Here is a 15,547-nt window from a genome sequence, read left to right as displayed (position 1 = left end):
AGAACCTCTTCTCCTGAGCTTTTGAAGTCTTGGAACCACTTCAGGATCATCAAAATACAATTTTACCTGGAGTTTTATAACTTTTCTACTGTGACACTAAACTTACTATTGAGATGACACTTTTACTCTAAAATCCTTTTCTCAGCTGCTTATAAGTTTCTCAAGAAGTTGTCCTCAGGCTGACATTCCTTATGCTTGCTCTCAGGCCATAGGAAAAACTTTCTGGAGCTTCGAAGAAAATACACTTAACTATTTTATTTGATTTTCGGAACTCTGAACTTTAAAATAAAGCAACAAAACCAAACACTTCTCATGCTAAGCCATGAAGTCAATCCTTTTTACTATCATAAGTATCTGAGAACATTTTCTATTGAAGTGTGATCCACATATTTGTTATACTGTTATTCTAAGAAAGTAGTGAGGCAGGATTTTTTGGGGTTCAGAAATCTGTCTCCAAATTAACTTATATAAAGCATTTTCAAACATTGAGGAAGCTTATTAGGGCTATAGCATTTTACTCAGTAACATCTAGATATTTTCTGAATGAGTTTAGTATTGTTTTATTTATCTAATGAAGTATACCAGGGTTACAGCACTGTAGGTTCTCCAATGTGTTTTTTCCTTCATCACTGAGCTCCAATTTTCAAGTTTATGAACAATAATTTTCTGGATCCATATCTACATGAAATGCTGGATTTTCACATTTATAATCTATGGGTTGTCAATAAACAATAATAATAATAATAAAGAGTAAATGCAGAAAAAAATCTAGTCCCATACATACTCGAGATTCAGCAGCAGTATTGCAAGCAACCTCAATTTCTGTTATCATTTCCCTCATGCAATTCTGTAGCAAAAAAAAACTTCCAGCAAGAGACATACAGTTTGTCCAAACAACAACTATCCCAGGGGAAACAAAGGCATGTTTCATCTGACTGCTGGTTATCTGAGGATCTATTTTCACACGAAAGTATTTTAAAGTAGCACAGGCTATCCAAGGCTTAGACACTTCCACACCAAGTGTTCCACAATAACTACAGTTATTGAACTTATCCAAACTGGCAAAAGGTTCATTTCATTACTCAAAACACCTGAAATCCCAGGAAAAGGCACAAAGAGCATTGACATGACATGACCTTTTCATTCAACTAAAGCCACAAAACACTATGCTTACAGGTATTACTTCCATCTACTCGATGGTAAGAAAAAGCAAGAGATTTTATATTTTTAGGTAGACATATTTGTGAAATTGCTGAAAAAAACAGATGGTATAGAAACAAGTCACACAGGTAATTAAACTTTTGGAAAAATCAGCTTATGGGAAGAGATCAAAAGGACCTACTTTAACAGCATGAAGTTTAGGAGTTATTTGGTGAATATATATAAGTACCTACATGGAGAACAGAGTTATTATAACAAACATCCTCAATTGCACAGATAAATTGTGGATAAAACTGTAAGTGATAAAAAATATGAAATATCCATATTTAAATTACAGCTGGAGTAGTTAGCTTTAGTACTGAGGGGAATTCACTGGTGAACTTACCTGGCATAACTGATTAAAGATTATGTATTAGTGAAAGATTTCTAATAAAAAACTTGGGATGATGATGTTTTGATTCATAGTTTTGGTCTTCCTAAATATGGAAAATACCAGGTATTGTTAATATATTCAAGGTAAATAAATCTGGGTGCTACTACGAACATTTAAACACCGTTTGTTGCAGATTTCTCAGTATACTCCCCTACCACAGGAATATGGAAAAGCCAACGCAACATCACTGATTAGGAACATTTGGGCAATGAGAATAGTTTTGACATTCGTGCAGTACCAACTAAACAGCTGCTGTCTTGGCACAAAAGAACAAGTACAGGTATGAGGCATATGAGGTATGATGTGTGCATTATCATAATCACTTTGCTTGTTAGAGCCTAGGTAATGGAATACGGCAGGGCAGAGTACACTGACCTGTATGCTGCATAAGCTAAAGCAACACAGGCAGTCCCGTACAACTCTAGTGTACATATGACACTAGGATTTGCAGATGATGCCTTTCATATTTGCATATTTTGTTCTGGATGAATAAACTTAATTACTCAAGGGCCCATATTTGAAATTTTGCCTTATATATGTAGATTGCATTTTTATTTGTTTTTAAATCAAAGCTGCTATGGCTTTTGTTCAAAATCATGAGATTTCTTGATTATAATTTCTTTTTCTATATCAGTTCAAAGCTCCATTGTTAACCATGCCATTCTATCCTCAAGTCTTTGACATGGCTTCTCCTTGTTCAGCTTCTGTGATTTTTGAGCATGTCTGAATGCCCTCCTTTATTTCTGATGTATTTTCTTGCAAATGATCTTTTCATTCTCCTCAGAAGTACATACTGTTTTACTGAACTTTTTGGCTTCCTAAACAGCATTAGCCCCTCTATTTCTATCCTGCACATTTCCCATGTGCAGGATAGAAATTCTACCTTCTCATATTTGAACCTTCCCTTCACTGATCCCCTTATTTCTGTTTGAATTTTCATAATCTAAGAGAGGTGTTCTTTGACTGAACTCTTCTTTCTTACAGTGAAACTCCCACACTAGATGTTGTATGACATAGTATATTAAGGTCATAAATTGAAACAACTAGTTAGGAACTGTCATCAATCCCATAATACACATGATCAATTAATTAAAATGATACCAAGAACTCTTGATTGTATTATTATCAAATTTCAATCATATAGACTGCTATGTGATTGGATTGTATGAGATAGCAGACATAAATAGGTACTAGAACTTGTGGAAGTCATTTTATTTTGGGAAACTGTACCACATGAATCACACAGCACAGCAGCGTGATCAGACTGAAGAAGCAAGCCTCTAGCTAAGCAGGTGTTATTCACTGGAAAATATTTTTTAAAAATTACTCAGTGATTAAAAAGGGAGTAATTGGACTTCATCTCTTTTACGCAGGCAGTAAATAAACATGGTTAGAAGTTAAACATCTTTCAAAATCAGCTAACTGGAAAATATTGGGAAATTACTGGGAATAATTTTTTTTCTGCAAGGAGAAGAAAACATTTCTCATGAAAATAACTCTTTTTAAGAGTATGTAAAGAAAAGCTATATTAAAAAAAATTGAAGAAGTGGTCAAAGTACATTTTAATTTATAGGAAGTTCTCCAGAAATATATATTTTTCCCAAGAAGAAAAAGCACATAATGAAATTGTTTAGTCATTTGCTTGTGAATGGTGACCTACAGGAAATCAGATAACAGAAAACCAATAGTAGCTTTATGTCTGCACAAAGCCAGAAATGCATTCAAATTGACATGGAGATTCCAAAGCAATTTACCTCTCCCTTTCTTTCCTTTTTTTTTTTTTTTTAATTTTTATTTTAAATCTTCTATTCTTTCTGGAGACAGAAGGGAAGAGAAAAAAACAAAATCACGCAACCAAAAAAGAGCAGACAACCACACATCATTGCTCACAGGCTGCTAACTTTATGTAGCACGTGTTTATTATGTGCATCACAGAAAGAAGCACGAACAAATAAAATTATCCTTCAACCCTTTTGGTGTTGCTATAAGACGTAGAAGCTTAGCAATCTAAGAATAAAGGAAAGGGACGAATGAATAGAAAATGATTGCTCAAGATAACATGAATAATATGATAGATTGTAGTGTCTTTGTTAGTTTATTAGAGAGAACAAATTTTAGAAACAGAACCAAGAAGCCCTCAGATAAGGAATTTATGACCCTTTTGACCATCCTGTATTCCTGTTTTTTATCAGAAACTTCTCAGGGCAGGTGCTGAGGGACAGCCTTCATCATCTGCTGTAGCCAACTTCTCTATTCCCAAACTGCTGAATTTTACCCACGTTTCTGTGTTAACAATGCAGCCTGTATATTACAGGAAGGTTCTACAGTCTCCTATAAGAGACTTTATAAACTTCAGAGCTGTACCCATATTGCCTGAAGGTAGTGATGACTCTGGTATGAAAACAATCTCGAAAGCTTAGACATTGATTATTTAACTCCTTTAATAACTTATCTTCTTCAGGGATGGGTACACAAGAGCCTTGGAAAGGCACAGATCAGCAGTTATTTCTAGCCTCACCTTTTCCATAAGGTGACTTCATCTCGGTGTTAATCTAGAAACCAGAAGAGGAAACAGGTACAGATCCCAGTGGGCTACCAATATAGTTTACCTGGCTACTGTAAGTAAAAAAAAAAAAAAAAAAAAAAAAAAAGGTGTTTACTATTGGCATAGCTTTCTGGCATTCTGGAAGACTTCTAGTTCATTTTCCTTAAAGACATATACCTCCAAGCTGAAGAGATGAAGAGATGGACTACCTAGATCTAGCTGCAATAGGGACCCAGAAGATGTAACTACAAAGAGTTCAAGCTTTTCATACTCTCATTTCAGATAACTGGATTTGTGGTTTTAACAATCCTCAATATATTCATGATGTTTACTAGGAATAACGAGCATCTGTTGCCCATGCAGGGAAGAAAGGCCTGAGATGGAAATTCAAACTAAAATGAGCAGATGAAAACACTAGGACACAGAGATAGTCCACAGCTTTAATTTCAAAGAAAACCTCTCAACTCGAAGGGCTTGAATTAAACTAATCTGTGACCTTCTTAACATTCCTTGATTAGAACCAAGGATTACTATCTTCTCAATATTATTTATCTAGCTTAGTTAATGTCAAGTAAAATAACAGAATAAAAGCTAATCAGTCTCCAACACGAATTCCAGGGAGTGTACATTTTTCTTGATGGAAGTTGGATATAGAAGCTATGAAAGAATATTGACACTTTTTCTTCATTACCAGAAGCAAAAAGCTAGTCGTACACACAGTGATGTGCACTTAATTATATATATACATATATATATATATATATAAAAAGAATAGAACATTTCAAGTATAGGCAGTTTTTATGAGGTATATCATGTAGAAACAATCTTTGTTGAACAACAAAACTGAAAGGGTTGTTAGGCATTGGAATAGGCTGCCCAGGGAAGTGGTTCAGTCACCAGCCCTGGAGGTCTTTAAAAGACGTTTACATTCAGAGCTTAGTGATATGGTTTAATGGAGGACTTGTTAGCGTTAGGTCAGAAGTTGGACTAGGTGATCTTGGAGGTCTCTTCCAACCTAGATGATTCTGTGATTCTTTGAAAAATGTTTCAGAAATGAGCCAATTTTTTTCTTCTTAAGCCTGTTGCTCTAGGTTTTGTCTGTCCCAAATGAAAATCCAATTCAGTTCATGAAGTTATAATAAAGTTTTTGTTCTTGTTTTTGTTCTTGATTGGCTTATGAAGATCACTCATAGCGCCTGGAAGTGAGCTACAGTGCCACACTGTAAACCGTCAGAGCTACACTGATCTCATGTGCATTGCAGATTCACGCCAAATAACCTCGCCCTGCAAGTCTGGAGCCTGAAAATCTATGCAAAAATCCTGAAGTCTAGAACCTGAAAATTGAACCTGCAAGTCTATGACCAAAAAAACACACACACACACACAAAAAAAAAAAAACACACAAAAAACACCACCAGCAGTAACAAACAAAACAAAACAGAACAAAACAAACAAAAAAAAAAACAAACGACTGCGTTAACTGGGTTAAATTTAGTTCTGTTACTCCTAATGTAAATCAGGTCTACATTCACTGTTGTCCAACATAGTAAAATTTTCTTTTACGCTCTTCCCAACCCCGCTTCCTAAATCAAGAAAGCAGAGGTCACAGAGCAGGTCCAAATGCTCATTTTGTGTGCTGTGCATGCTAGCAATTATTTTTCCCTCCTGTCTTGAGTGTGCAAGCCTGGTTCCATATTTATCATGAGAAAAACATACGACCAGTCTGAACTGGGGACAAACAAATGCAGTTCTTGGAAAATGAAGAGTAGCTTGCATTGTGCCTTACCAAAGAGTTCAAACACTAACTTTTGTTTTTCCTTGACATTGTTAAAAGAAAAAATACAACTCTAAACTCCCCAAAGTAATCCCAGTATCCTTTTCAAAATGACAGCTGCATGGTCAGGAGAAAGTTAACAAAGATTCCTGTAAGCTGAACTGGCAAAGATACTATAAAGCAAACAGGAACTGAAATGCTGCTGTTAGGTTTCACCTGCTACAAATTATTATCCAGCCTTGTGATCTTATTGATTTGCTTGCACTATATCAAATTTTAATCATCATAAACCATTTCCTAACACAGTTCTTCCACTACCACATGTTCTTAGTATATAACTTGGATTATTTTGGGCATCCCTGGAAACCTTTAAGCTTATATGACACAAAACTGATAGATATATAAAAGGGTCTATAAAATTCTTCGTAAAAACAATTCATGCAAAATTGGTAGGATACTGTCTTTTCAAAAGACTGTTTTTAGCAATTTCAAACTAGCAGGAAGTAATTCCACACCAAAAGAACAAAAATCCCCTTGATGATAACATTAAAATTGTTGGAAGTGTTTCAAGCAAGAAAAACACAACTGACTAACTCCCATATCTTCACTGATCACCGAATGGTGAAGTCCTTGCTGTTCTTGTATAAGAATATTTTTTAAAAGAAAAACGCATTTAAATCATTAGTAGAATATATTGGACCTTTCTCCAATCTTTGTTGTGAGGATGAAAAGCCTTATCCAACCCACTATTTCAGTTAGAAGGGTTTATAATTTTAATTTTCACAGTTATTAGTTCAAAGTCAAACGTGCTGATGTCTCCTATCGAAAGCAAGTAAACAGGTTGCTATGATGGCTCTTAAACAGTCTACTTCTGACGAATTTTATCTCCCAGAAAAACTGATTGAATCTAATGATTTAATGAGTCATGTTGGGGAAAAAAAAAAAAAAGGCAAACAACCAGTTAAACAACAACAACTAGAAGTCCAGCAGACTAACAGTTAAACCTAAGAAGTCTTACTAAACAGAATAATAAAAATTAATTAATTAGCTGCCATATAGTGCTGTGATAGATGCATTGAATAAATCTGAGATGATTTATCAGCTAAGTATATTGTGTGGTAGGTATTAGAATTATCTGTCATTAACCTTATGCTACGAATGAAGATGCCTGGATACAGAAGTTAAATGAATTCCCAAGGTCACATTTGAAGCTGGCAATACAACTCAGGCGTTTACTGATTTTCAGTCATTAGAGATAAAAGTTTTAAAAACATTGAAGGGATTCATAAGATAAAGGTCATGATGTGGAAAGGCACCATCATTTCTCTAAATTCAGTTTCAGAACATAAGTTAAGAGATGGCTGCTGAAATATGATTTGAAGAAGGGGGGTTAGCCATCCAAGACTGAAATAGTACCATCTAATTTCTTTATATTTATTTATTTATTGGTACAATCTGAGCCGTTTTGGATGATTCACATCACTGATAGGCTGGGTCTCAGTCTTGAAGTTCTCTGCCTTCTTGGACTCTGGAGGGAGACTGAGACAAGAAAGTTTTTGAACACTGGTACCACAGATGAAGTTCCCCAGGTTTCATGACATACCTTGAACTTCTGACATAGCCTGTAGAGGAATCTGGTTCTAGAAAAATGAGAATTCTTCTTTGTAGTTATTATTCTCAAATGAGAATATTATTCTCAAATGATATGAGGCATATCATAGCAAGCCAAGTGAAAAGCAAAAGACAAACTGTTATGATAAGAAGTGGGAAAGAGAAGACAAAGAAATAATGAAAGGAACTCTTAAAGGGAGATTTAAGTATTCTGTAATATGGACTGCATAAGGAAGTTAACTTCCACAAGCCTCATTTTAACACCATATATTTTTGACAATGTATTGACCATACAAAAAAAAAAAAAATCTCTCCTGTATTCATCAAATATTAAGATTTTTTTTTTTCTCAGAATAGTAAAAATGCAGCTCTTACAAGCAGAAGTATTAAAACTTAGGTTATTTTTCCTGACCTTTTGACAGAATTTCAATTGAACTTGGTAAGACATCCAAAAAATTCAGATTCTGATTTTAAAATGAATGATTAATATTATAGAGCTTTCAGAGTATTGGATTTGCAGTGCCAAATTCCTCTAACATAAGCAAGTGCAACTCCATGCACTTCAGTGGAATTGTGTTTGCATATATTAGCATGCAATTCTGGCCCTGTGCCTGGGAAAGGATCTTTCGTTCCACATTCACTTGATTATGTCTCATCTTTAAACCACATTTTACGATCTGCAAAATACTTGACCCACAAAACCACAGAAGCCCATCTGCTCAGATACCATTGTGCATCATTAAGTAAAAATGATGAAACTATTTTAAGTGCAAAATTGTGCGTACAGGGGCCATAAATGTATTCCAAACATTTATTTTCTTGTGCACCTAAAACTCAGGTTTCAAAATTCCATTTCCATAAGAAACTTATTCTTTCAAGATACTTCATTCGACATAATGACAATAATAATAATAATAATAATAATACTACAGATCCTTACAAACAAAAGACTAAGCCCTATCCAGAAGAATATATCCTTGGAAAAGAATATGGACAACAGTCTAGCATCATATGTCAGAGACATACAAGACAATTAATGATCTGCTTCTAGTAGTCTGGAACAATGTAAATGGATGAAAAATATTAGGTTTTCAGGTCAAGACATCTAATGTTGACATCATCTACATTTTAGTCTACAACTGCTAAGAAATCCTTACTCTTCTCTTGAGCTCCAGTACTAGAGATTTAGGACAGTGTCTGTTTTAAGAATAGAAGTCTTTAAAAAGTATAGCTCAATGCCTGTCAAATCAGTAATATCCTTAATATCCTTCCCTCCCAACCAGCTAAAGTACCATTAGTATGGCTAAAGAGAAAGAATACTACAAACTGGCTATAGATTCTTCAAAATAATGCTAGTACAGAGAAGTTAATAGTGCCTCATAATACCAAACACTGAGCTGTACTTGTCTTCAAAAAATACAGGCATTTTTCATAGTTCTTAAACTGTCAGAGCGCAAACTGCAGCAAACATTATCATTTTGTTAAAAGGCCATTCAATGAGCAACCAGCTTTCAATCATTATATTTTATTGTCCCAGTGGTAGAGTTGAGCTATTTCAGTACCATTCGTGAAGCCTTGACGTTACTGTTTGTAGACTTTACACAATAGGTCTCTTCAGAAAGACATGATACTAAATACATACACAGAATACATATCTTGCAGAAGTAAGCATGGTCTTAAGACTATACCTTCTCTATATGTCCTTTTCCTATTTTGGTTTGGCACAACCAGGTCTTAAGCTCAGAGCTGCCTTTGGCCAGTAGCTGATACAGTATTCTGAAGCACCCATTTGGATTTATACTTAGAGATGAAAATCTATCGTGCTATTAGTAAAGCTGAACTGAAATTTACTTCTTGCTCACAACTTTTAACAAAATACCAGAAATACATTTTAAACACAATTGATTGCTCTAATGATCTACCAAAAATACAGCACATGCTCTTCTCTGCCATGCATCCAGACATTTGCTATGCAATCACCAGCATGGAGTCAACCCAAACTCATGAAGCCTGTAGGACAGAACTGTTGCCTCTAACTCTTCAGCTAATCGCTCACTTTTCTCACTTCTCCTAGAGAGAGGATACAGAAATCTAGCTGCATCAGTAGCATCACTTACCTCAACTAACTTGTTGGCGTGCTCACGGAAGACCTGCGCATACTCCTTCACTTCTTTCTCATTACCACTTTTTGCGGCCTCGATGAGAACGAGCAATGGCACATTGGTCTCCAGGAAAGAATCCGATATATGATCCATTACTGCCTTCCGTAGCTGTGACAAAAGAAAGCAGACCAGTAAATTAAAGGAAAATTATCAATATACAGTCCCACAGTATTCACTGATTATTATAACTGAGCATTGATGTGTCACATCTCACAGTATTGGAAGGGAGTTTGGACTTTTTTATCCTTCATTACTCCAAGCTATCCACTTGCAGCAAGCATACCAATACCCAGCTGTTAAGGGCCTAGATCTGCAAAACCCTCCTGAGGTTCATGCTGACTTGCACATCTCATCCCACAGGACTGAGTGGACCTATCCAGGACAATGACGATTACCCACATAATACATTGCAAATTGATGAGAATTGAAAGCTGCACACTACTTTAAAAAACAGTTCAGCTCACTTAAAAGCCAAATATGGATTAAGGAGCTTAACTTCAAGCAACCATTAAAAATATTAGCCTGAATATATCTAAGCCTCTGCTAATTCCTGTACTGAATAGTATTCTGCACAGTAATGAGTTTAGCACATTTAGTACATGCCTCGTACTTCATACTCTTTCAAATACCTCCAGCAGGTGTAAACAGAAAACCTTTCTAAGCACTTTCCAGGTAGGATTTGCAAACATACTACAATTTATACGGTGGTGCCTTTTTTTTTTTTTTTAAATAAGTTATTGAAGATTTAACACCTGTTATTTCATTAAAAAAAATAAAAAATGCTTGAAACTATATTACTGTAAGAATGATGTCACTGACTTCTTCGTTACTAATAACTACTAATTAATGTCAAACTTGACTAAAATTTGAAAGACATCCAGAAAGATGACTAAAATCTTAAATAATTCTTCCTGGAAACTTAATTGCTCTATAGGAGTATGGATCAGAAATGTTTTAGCATGTTTTCTTCTGCTTTTGGGTTGCTAAGACTGGAAAAAAAAAAAAAAAAGTGGACTTAGACACAACAAGCTGGGAGCTGTTTACCATAAGGGTCTGGTTAGCCACAAGTCTCCAAATCATGCATTTTTAGTTAGATGAAACATCAGGCAAGGTAATTTTGTAGTCCAGACTAGACGGCTTTATCTAGACAAGGTGCCACCTGAACAGCCAATCATATTGAAAACTGTTACGTTGTTAGGCATTATATAAATACATGATAGAAGATGCATTTGAGTTTGACAGCATCACTTGTCAACTCTATTTCAATAAAGAAAAAGCTTACTTTGAATATTTCCATTCAACCCCTTAGTAGTACACTAAAAACAAGCAGCAAAACAAAAGAGTTTTAAACATATCTATGTTTGCATGAGGTATTCCTTTTACTTAAATTACAGTTAAAGCAACTGATGTATTAAGAACAGCAATCCTTAATTCCCGTTAAAAGTTAATTCTGGAAAAATATTTTTCTACTTCCAAAATGATTAAAGGTACTCAGAATAGCTAACACAGTAATACATATAAAGAGTAATGAAAGGAAAAGAAAAAAAGGATGAATGCATCAGAGAGATCTGCCAAGAGCTGGAAGCTGGTGTATTGTAGCTACAACCTATCACATTGTCACCTTGTACTCTCTTTTCCTCTAAATCCATTAATATTCACTTGCTAACTCTTCTTTTATGCTTATTTTGAAATATTTCAGACTGTCCTTTGGGTCCATTTGTACAGCATCTAACACAATGAGATCCCAAATCATTAATAGCTTTCATAGGTACCAATACATACATTGATACTAATATTATTCCAAACATATCACAGCATTGCCAAAAATGTATATATTTATATAGATACATACGTATGCACACTGAAGATGTCAAGCTTCAGAAAACACTGCAAACAGCATAACGCTGTGAAACCTAAGCTGCAATATGGCCAGATTTCTAATCGCTACATATATCTGTCCTTCCCTGCTAAAATAAGGGCATCATATATAGCCAATGTAAATGCTGCCAGAAAGGGTTTGTCTCAAGTTTGCTTAATCACCTTCTGTAGATACTTATCTCCCATCTCTTACTGAGAAACTCTGCTCCTAAGTGGAATGCCTCAGTTTAGTATGTACAGTTAGACTTTTTGAAGTCCAGCATATTGAAATAGACCAAATTTTAGTATTTCCAAATGAACACACAGTGGTTTTAAAAAATCCCATATGCTGTCTCATTTTCAGGAAAAAAACTGTAAAATAAATCTATTTGCTGCAGTTCAATATGAGTGTCAATAAAAACTACTGTTAATTTCACTGTCTGAAAAACTATTTTAAATCTTAAATGAACATTAACATTTTTTCTGTTTACTCTTTATGGGATGATGTTTCAAAGGGTTGAGTTAAATGAAGAAGCAATTCAATTTTTAATCAAGGTTAATGTGCTATTATAGATCTGATTATAAGAATGTGCCCAATGAAACCCTAAGAAAAGTCTCAGGATGTTTAAACACATAGCTTATGTTCATTGGTATTAGAACCGCACATTAGAAGTCAATAAAAAGGACAGATCGAGCATCAGCTAAGCAGCAATTTGGGGCTTACCATTGTAAATATGCAGCAGAGTTGTATCTGAATCAAAATGAATATCCTATTTGTAATGGCAACTGTATATTGCTTTCTGCAGTTCATAGTCTCAGCAGTTGAAAAAAAAATCCTGAATTCTGACTGTCAGAGGTTTGAAAAATAAAAAATTAACAAATCCTATTCTCACACAGTGTGTTATTCATAGATTTCAGCAGCACATTCCTGGCCCCTCCTGTAAACAGGCATTATCATTTCTTTAGCAATTGGTTATCTGAGTTTTAGGACACCCTCGCATTGAAGTTGAAAGGTATACTTAATGCTTTTTATATACGCAGGAGACCACAAATTTTGCTATCCATCACCACAGACTATAAAGAATGACTTGACAAAATCATTTATTAGATGTGACAGGAGTGTGAACACAAGACATTCATCCAATAGCTCAAATGGATACATGACAAGGTAATATTAATTGCACAAGACGAGACATTTAAAGGTATTAACTAAGCATTACCAGTCTATTTGATCCAATTAGGGCTATTCATCAAAGTAAATAACTACTGGAAAACTAATCTTGTATGTTCTTTAGTATACTGCAACAAAGTCCAGCCAAAGCGATGGCTTATGCATCCAGAGATTTTATGGTTTCATACAACTGACATCAGCTCAGAAGGGAATGGGAGAAGTCTGTGACCTGAATTTAAATGGTCATAAAACATTCAGCAAAAAAGGTCAAGTTTTACTCTAAAAACAGCATGAGATCTTTTGCAAATGTGTATATTAACAAATGTCTTTGCAATTCCTTAATTTATCCTGTATTCCGATGTAAATATTATGACAAATACTATTACTCACAAGGCAATGGTTTAATTTTTTTCCCTACTGAATTTTACATTGGAGGTAGCTTCAAAGTGTAGATGGTTTCTACTAGATGAAATTCCAGCTGTTAGAGAAAACAAATAAAGGTCTGCTTAATTCTTTTTGTCATGGAGAAAACTTAATTAACATGCAGCTAAAAGAATAATAAATTGGCCAGATGAGCACAAAGATATAAAAGGGAAACATCAAGACCTGGAAATACTTTTAAAAGTATGAATGGTGAAGGCAGCTTTTATGTCTTTCCAGTTCAGTCAATTTAGTCAGTTTATGGTGCACAGAGTCAGTTGCTGTTTTTGATAGCACCGTGTTCTACTGTTCTAAGCACTATTTAGGGCTGTTTTATCATTGTCAATTCACAGCTATAATTGAGCTCAAAGAGGTTAACCTGCCCACTGAAATGATGTTCTCCATGGCTATATAACTATTTTAGAACCAAAATGTCTCAGTGCTACTTACGGTCTGGTAGAGAATTAAATGTCTAATCCTGACACAGGAAGGTAATGTCACAGCAGGAGATTAATGACTCTAACAGATTGTTAAACTTTATAAAGACTGGCAGTATAAAGCTATCTGTAACAAAAGTTTACCAAGGAGCACCTTATTCACCATTTTCTGTTTAATGCGCATTACAGCCCGAATCCAGCTCCGAACAATATGTAGCTGCAAAGCACTGCCATACAGGTATTAATTAAATTGAAAGATATGAAAATAAAACCTTCTCCAGTGTGTCTTCTCCAACATTTTGTGAAACTGAGAACAGCAGAATGAGACAGTGGCCATTAGAAACTGCTGCAATATAATGCTAAAAATAAAATCTCAGTCAGTTCTGCACACTACTGCCTATGAACACATGAACAAAAAATAGCAACTTTGGGGAGATGTGGACGCTAATATTGTTAATTTTGTCTTCATAGACTAAACGGCAAAAAGGTTAACATTTAAAGCATATATCCTGCATGGACACCTAGGTTACAGATTTCTGGAATATACTACATAAAAATATTTTAAGATTTTAGTCTACAAGAAAAAGTTAAGAAGAAGAAATATAAAGTCTGTTTGTACTCCTCTACGTGTTTTTCTGTGTGTGTTGTTTCTTCTTTCTAAAGAGAAGCTTCCATAGTCACAAAAAGACCGGGGATGAATTTACTAATGGAAAGCAACTTCAAATGACTAGCTTTGAGCAGAAATTTGAAAGAGCAGGACAGAAAAGAAAAAGTTCCTCCTAGTCATTGGTCACTACAAAGGAATTCTTAGTATAGCACATGGCCAGAACAACGGAACTCAATTACGAAGTACTTCAATACTTATTCCCCATTGATTTCACAGCTTTATTTATTTACTTATTTTGTGTGTGCATGTACATCAGTGAAATCAAAATAATCCAGGGGAGTGAAATAGCTATTTAGTCACAAATGGGAAGGGATTTGTCTACAAAAACTCTTTGTGAAGTTAATCCTTGCCATGATAAGCATACGTAGTAACTTCACTCAGAAGCAGTCAAATCTAACAAGCTTTAAAGGGCAAAAAGTAAGCATTACATGTGTCACACTTGCATTCCTGTAGTCTACTGCTGGTGAACAAACAGGGTGCCATACTAAACATTATATATCACTAGCTTCAATAAGAACTAGAAATTTAGCTAGTGAGAGATTATGACCACTGACTTTGCTAGACCTGTCTACTGGAGCTGCAGGTAATGGCTGAAAAAAGATTGACTGTTCTGAAAAATGGATTTCCCATCATCCTTCCCAAGAGTCACTCAAATTCACAAACTGATCCCACCTTATGGGCAGAGATGATTGACATTTGATACTGCCAATTACCATCCAGCCCTTTCTAAAAAAGCTCTTATTGCAGGGGATCACAGCCTGTTTTTTTTTGTTTTGTTTTGTTTTTCCTGTTTGCTTGTTTTGGTTTGTTTCTGTAATTTCCTTGTGGTAATTTCTACAAAGCAGAAACTGAAAACACAGCTTCTAGTATTTCTATTTGTATAGTAGCAAGCAACACTAAAGACGCTTTAAAATGCTTAAGAAATGATGTTACTGAACAAAATGTCAATTAAGAAGCAACTGAAACATCGTAATCCCATTTGGAAATTAAATTCCACATACTCCTTACCATTGCTCATAAATCCATTAAAAGGACAGAGTTTTAAAAGTCTTTGGAAAGGGACTATGTTTTTCACTCCATTTATACCACTCCCTTCCTCCTGCTACTGCATTACTGATAATGGACATCAAAATTTGAAGCTATCTTTATGAACACAAGCTTCTCTGAGTTTTGTTAGCTGATGTGACTACAGGTCATTCTCTGGCTGACATCGCAAAACAGTTTAAGCTTTTATATAAAACTATCATCAATACAATCTTCTCTGATTTTTTTTTTTTTGGGGGGGGGGGGGGATGAAGCAACATTATAC

General features: G+C 35.0%; 1 protein-coding gene across 4 annotated transcripts in view; it reads right to left on the bottom strand.

The window, feature by feature from the left end:
• The window catches only part of CTNNA2 (catenin alpha 2), a 478,216-nt gene that overhangs the window by 92,456 nt on the left and 370,213 nt on the right, over window positions 1-15,547 (bottom strand). For all 4 annotated transcript variants that reach the window (XM_066995540.1, XM_066995543.1, XM_066995541.1 and 1 more), the window contains exon 9: window positions 9,642-9,794. In XM_066995540.1, the coding sequence (XP_066851641.1) occupies window positions 9,642-9,794 (153 nt within the window). The remainder of the gene's footprint in view (window positions 1-9,641; window positions 9,795-15,547) is intronic.

The sequence above is a fragment of the Anser cygnoides genome, chromosome 4 (genome assembly GCF_040182565.1).
Source record: "Anser cygnoides isolate HZ-2024a breed goose chromosome 4, Taihu_goose_T2T_genome, whole genome shotgun sequence".
In the NCBI taxonomy this organism is placed as follows: Eukaryota; Metazoa; Chordata; class Aves; order Anseriformes; family Anatidae; genus Anser; species Anser cygnoides.
This window is presented reverse-complemented; position numbering and strand designations above follow the sequence as displayed.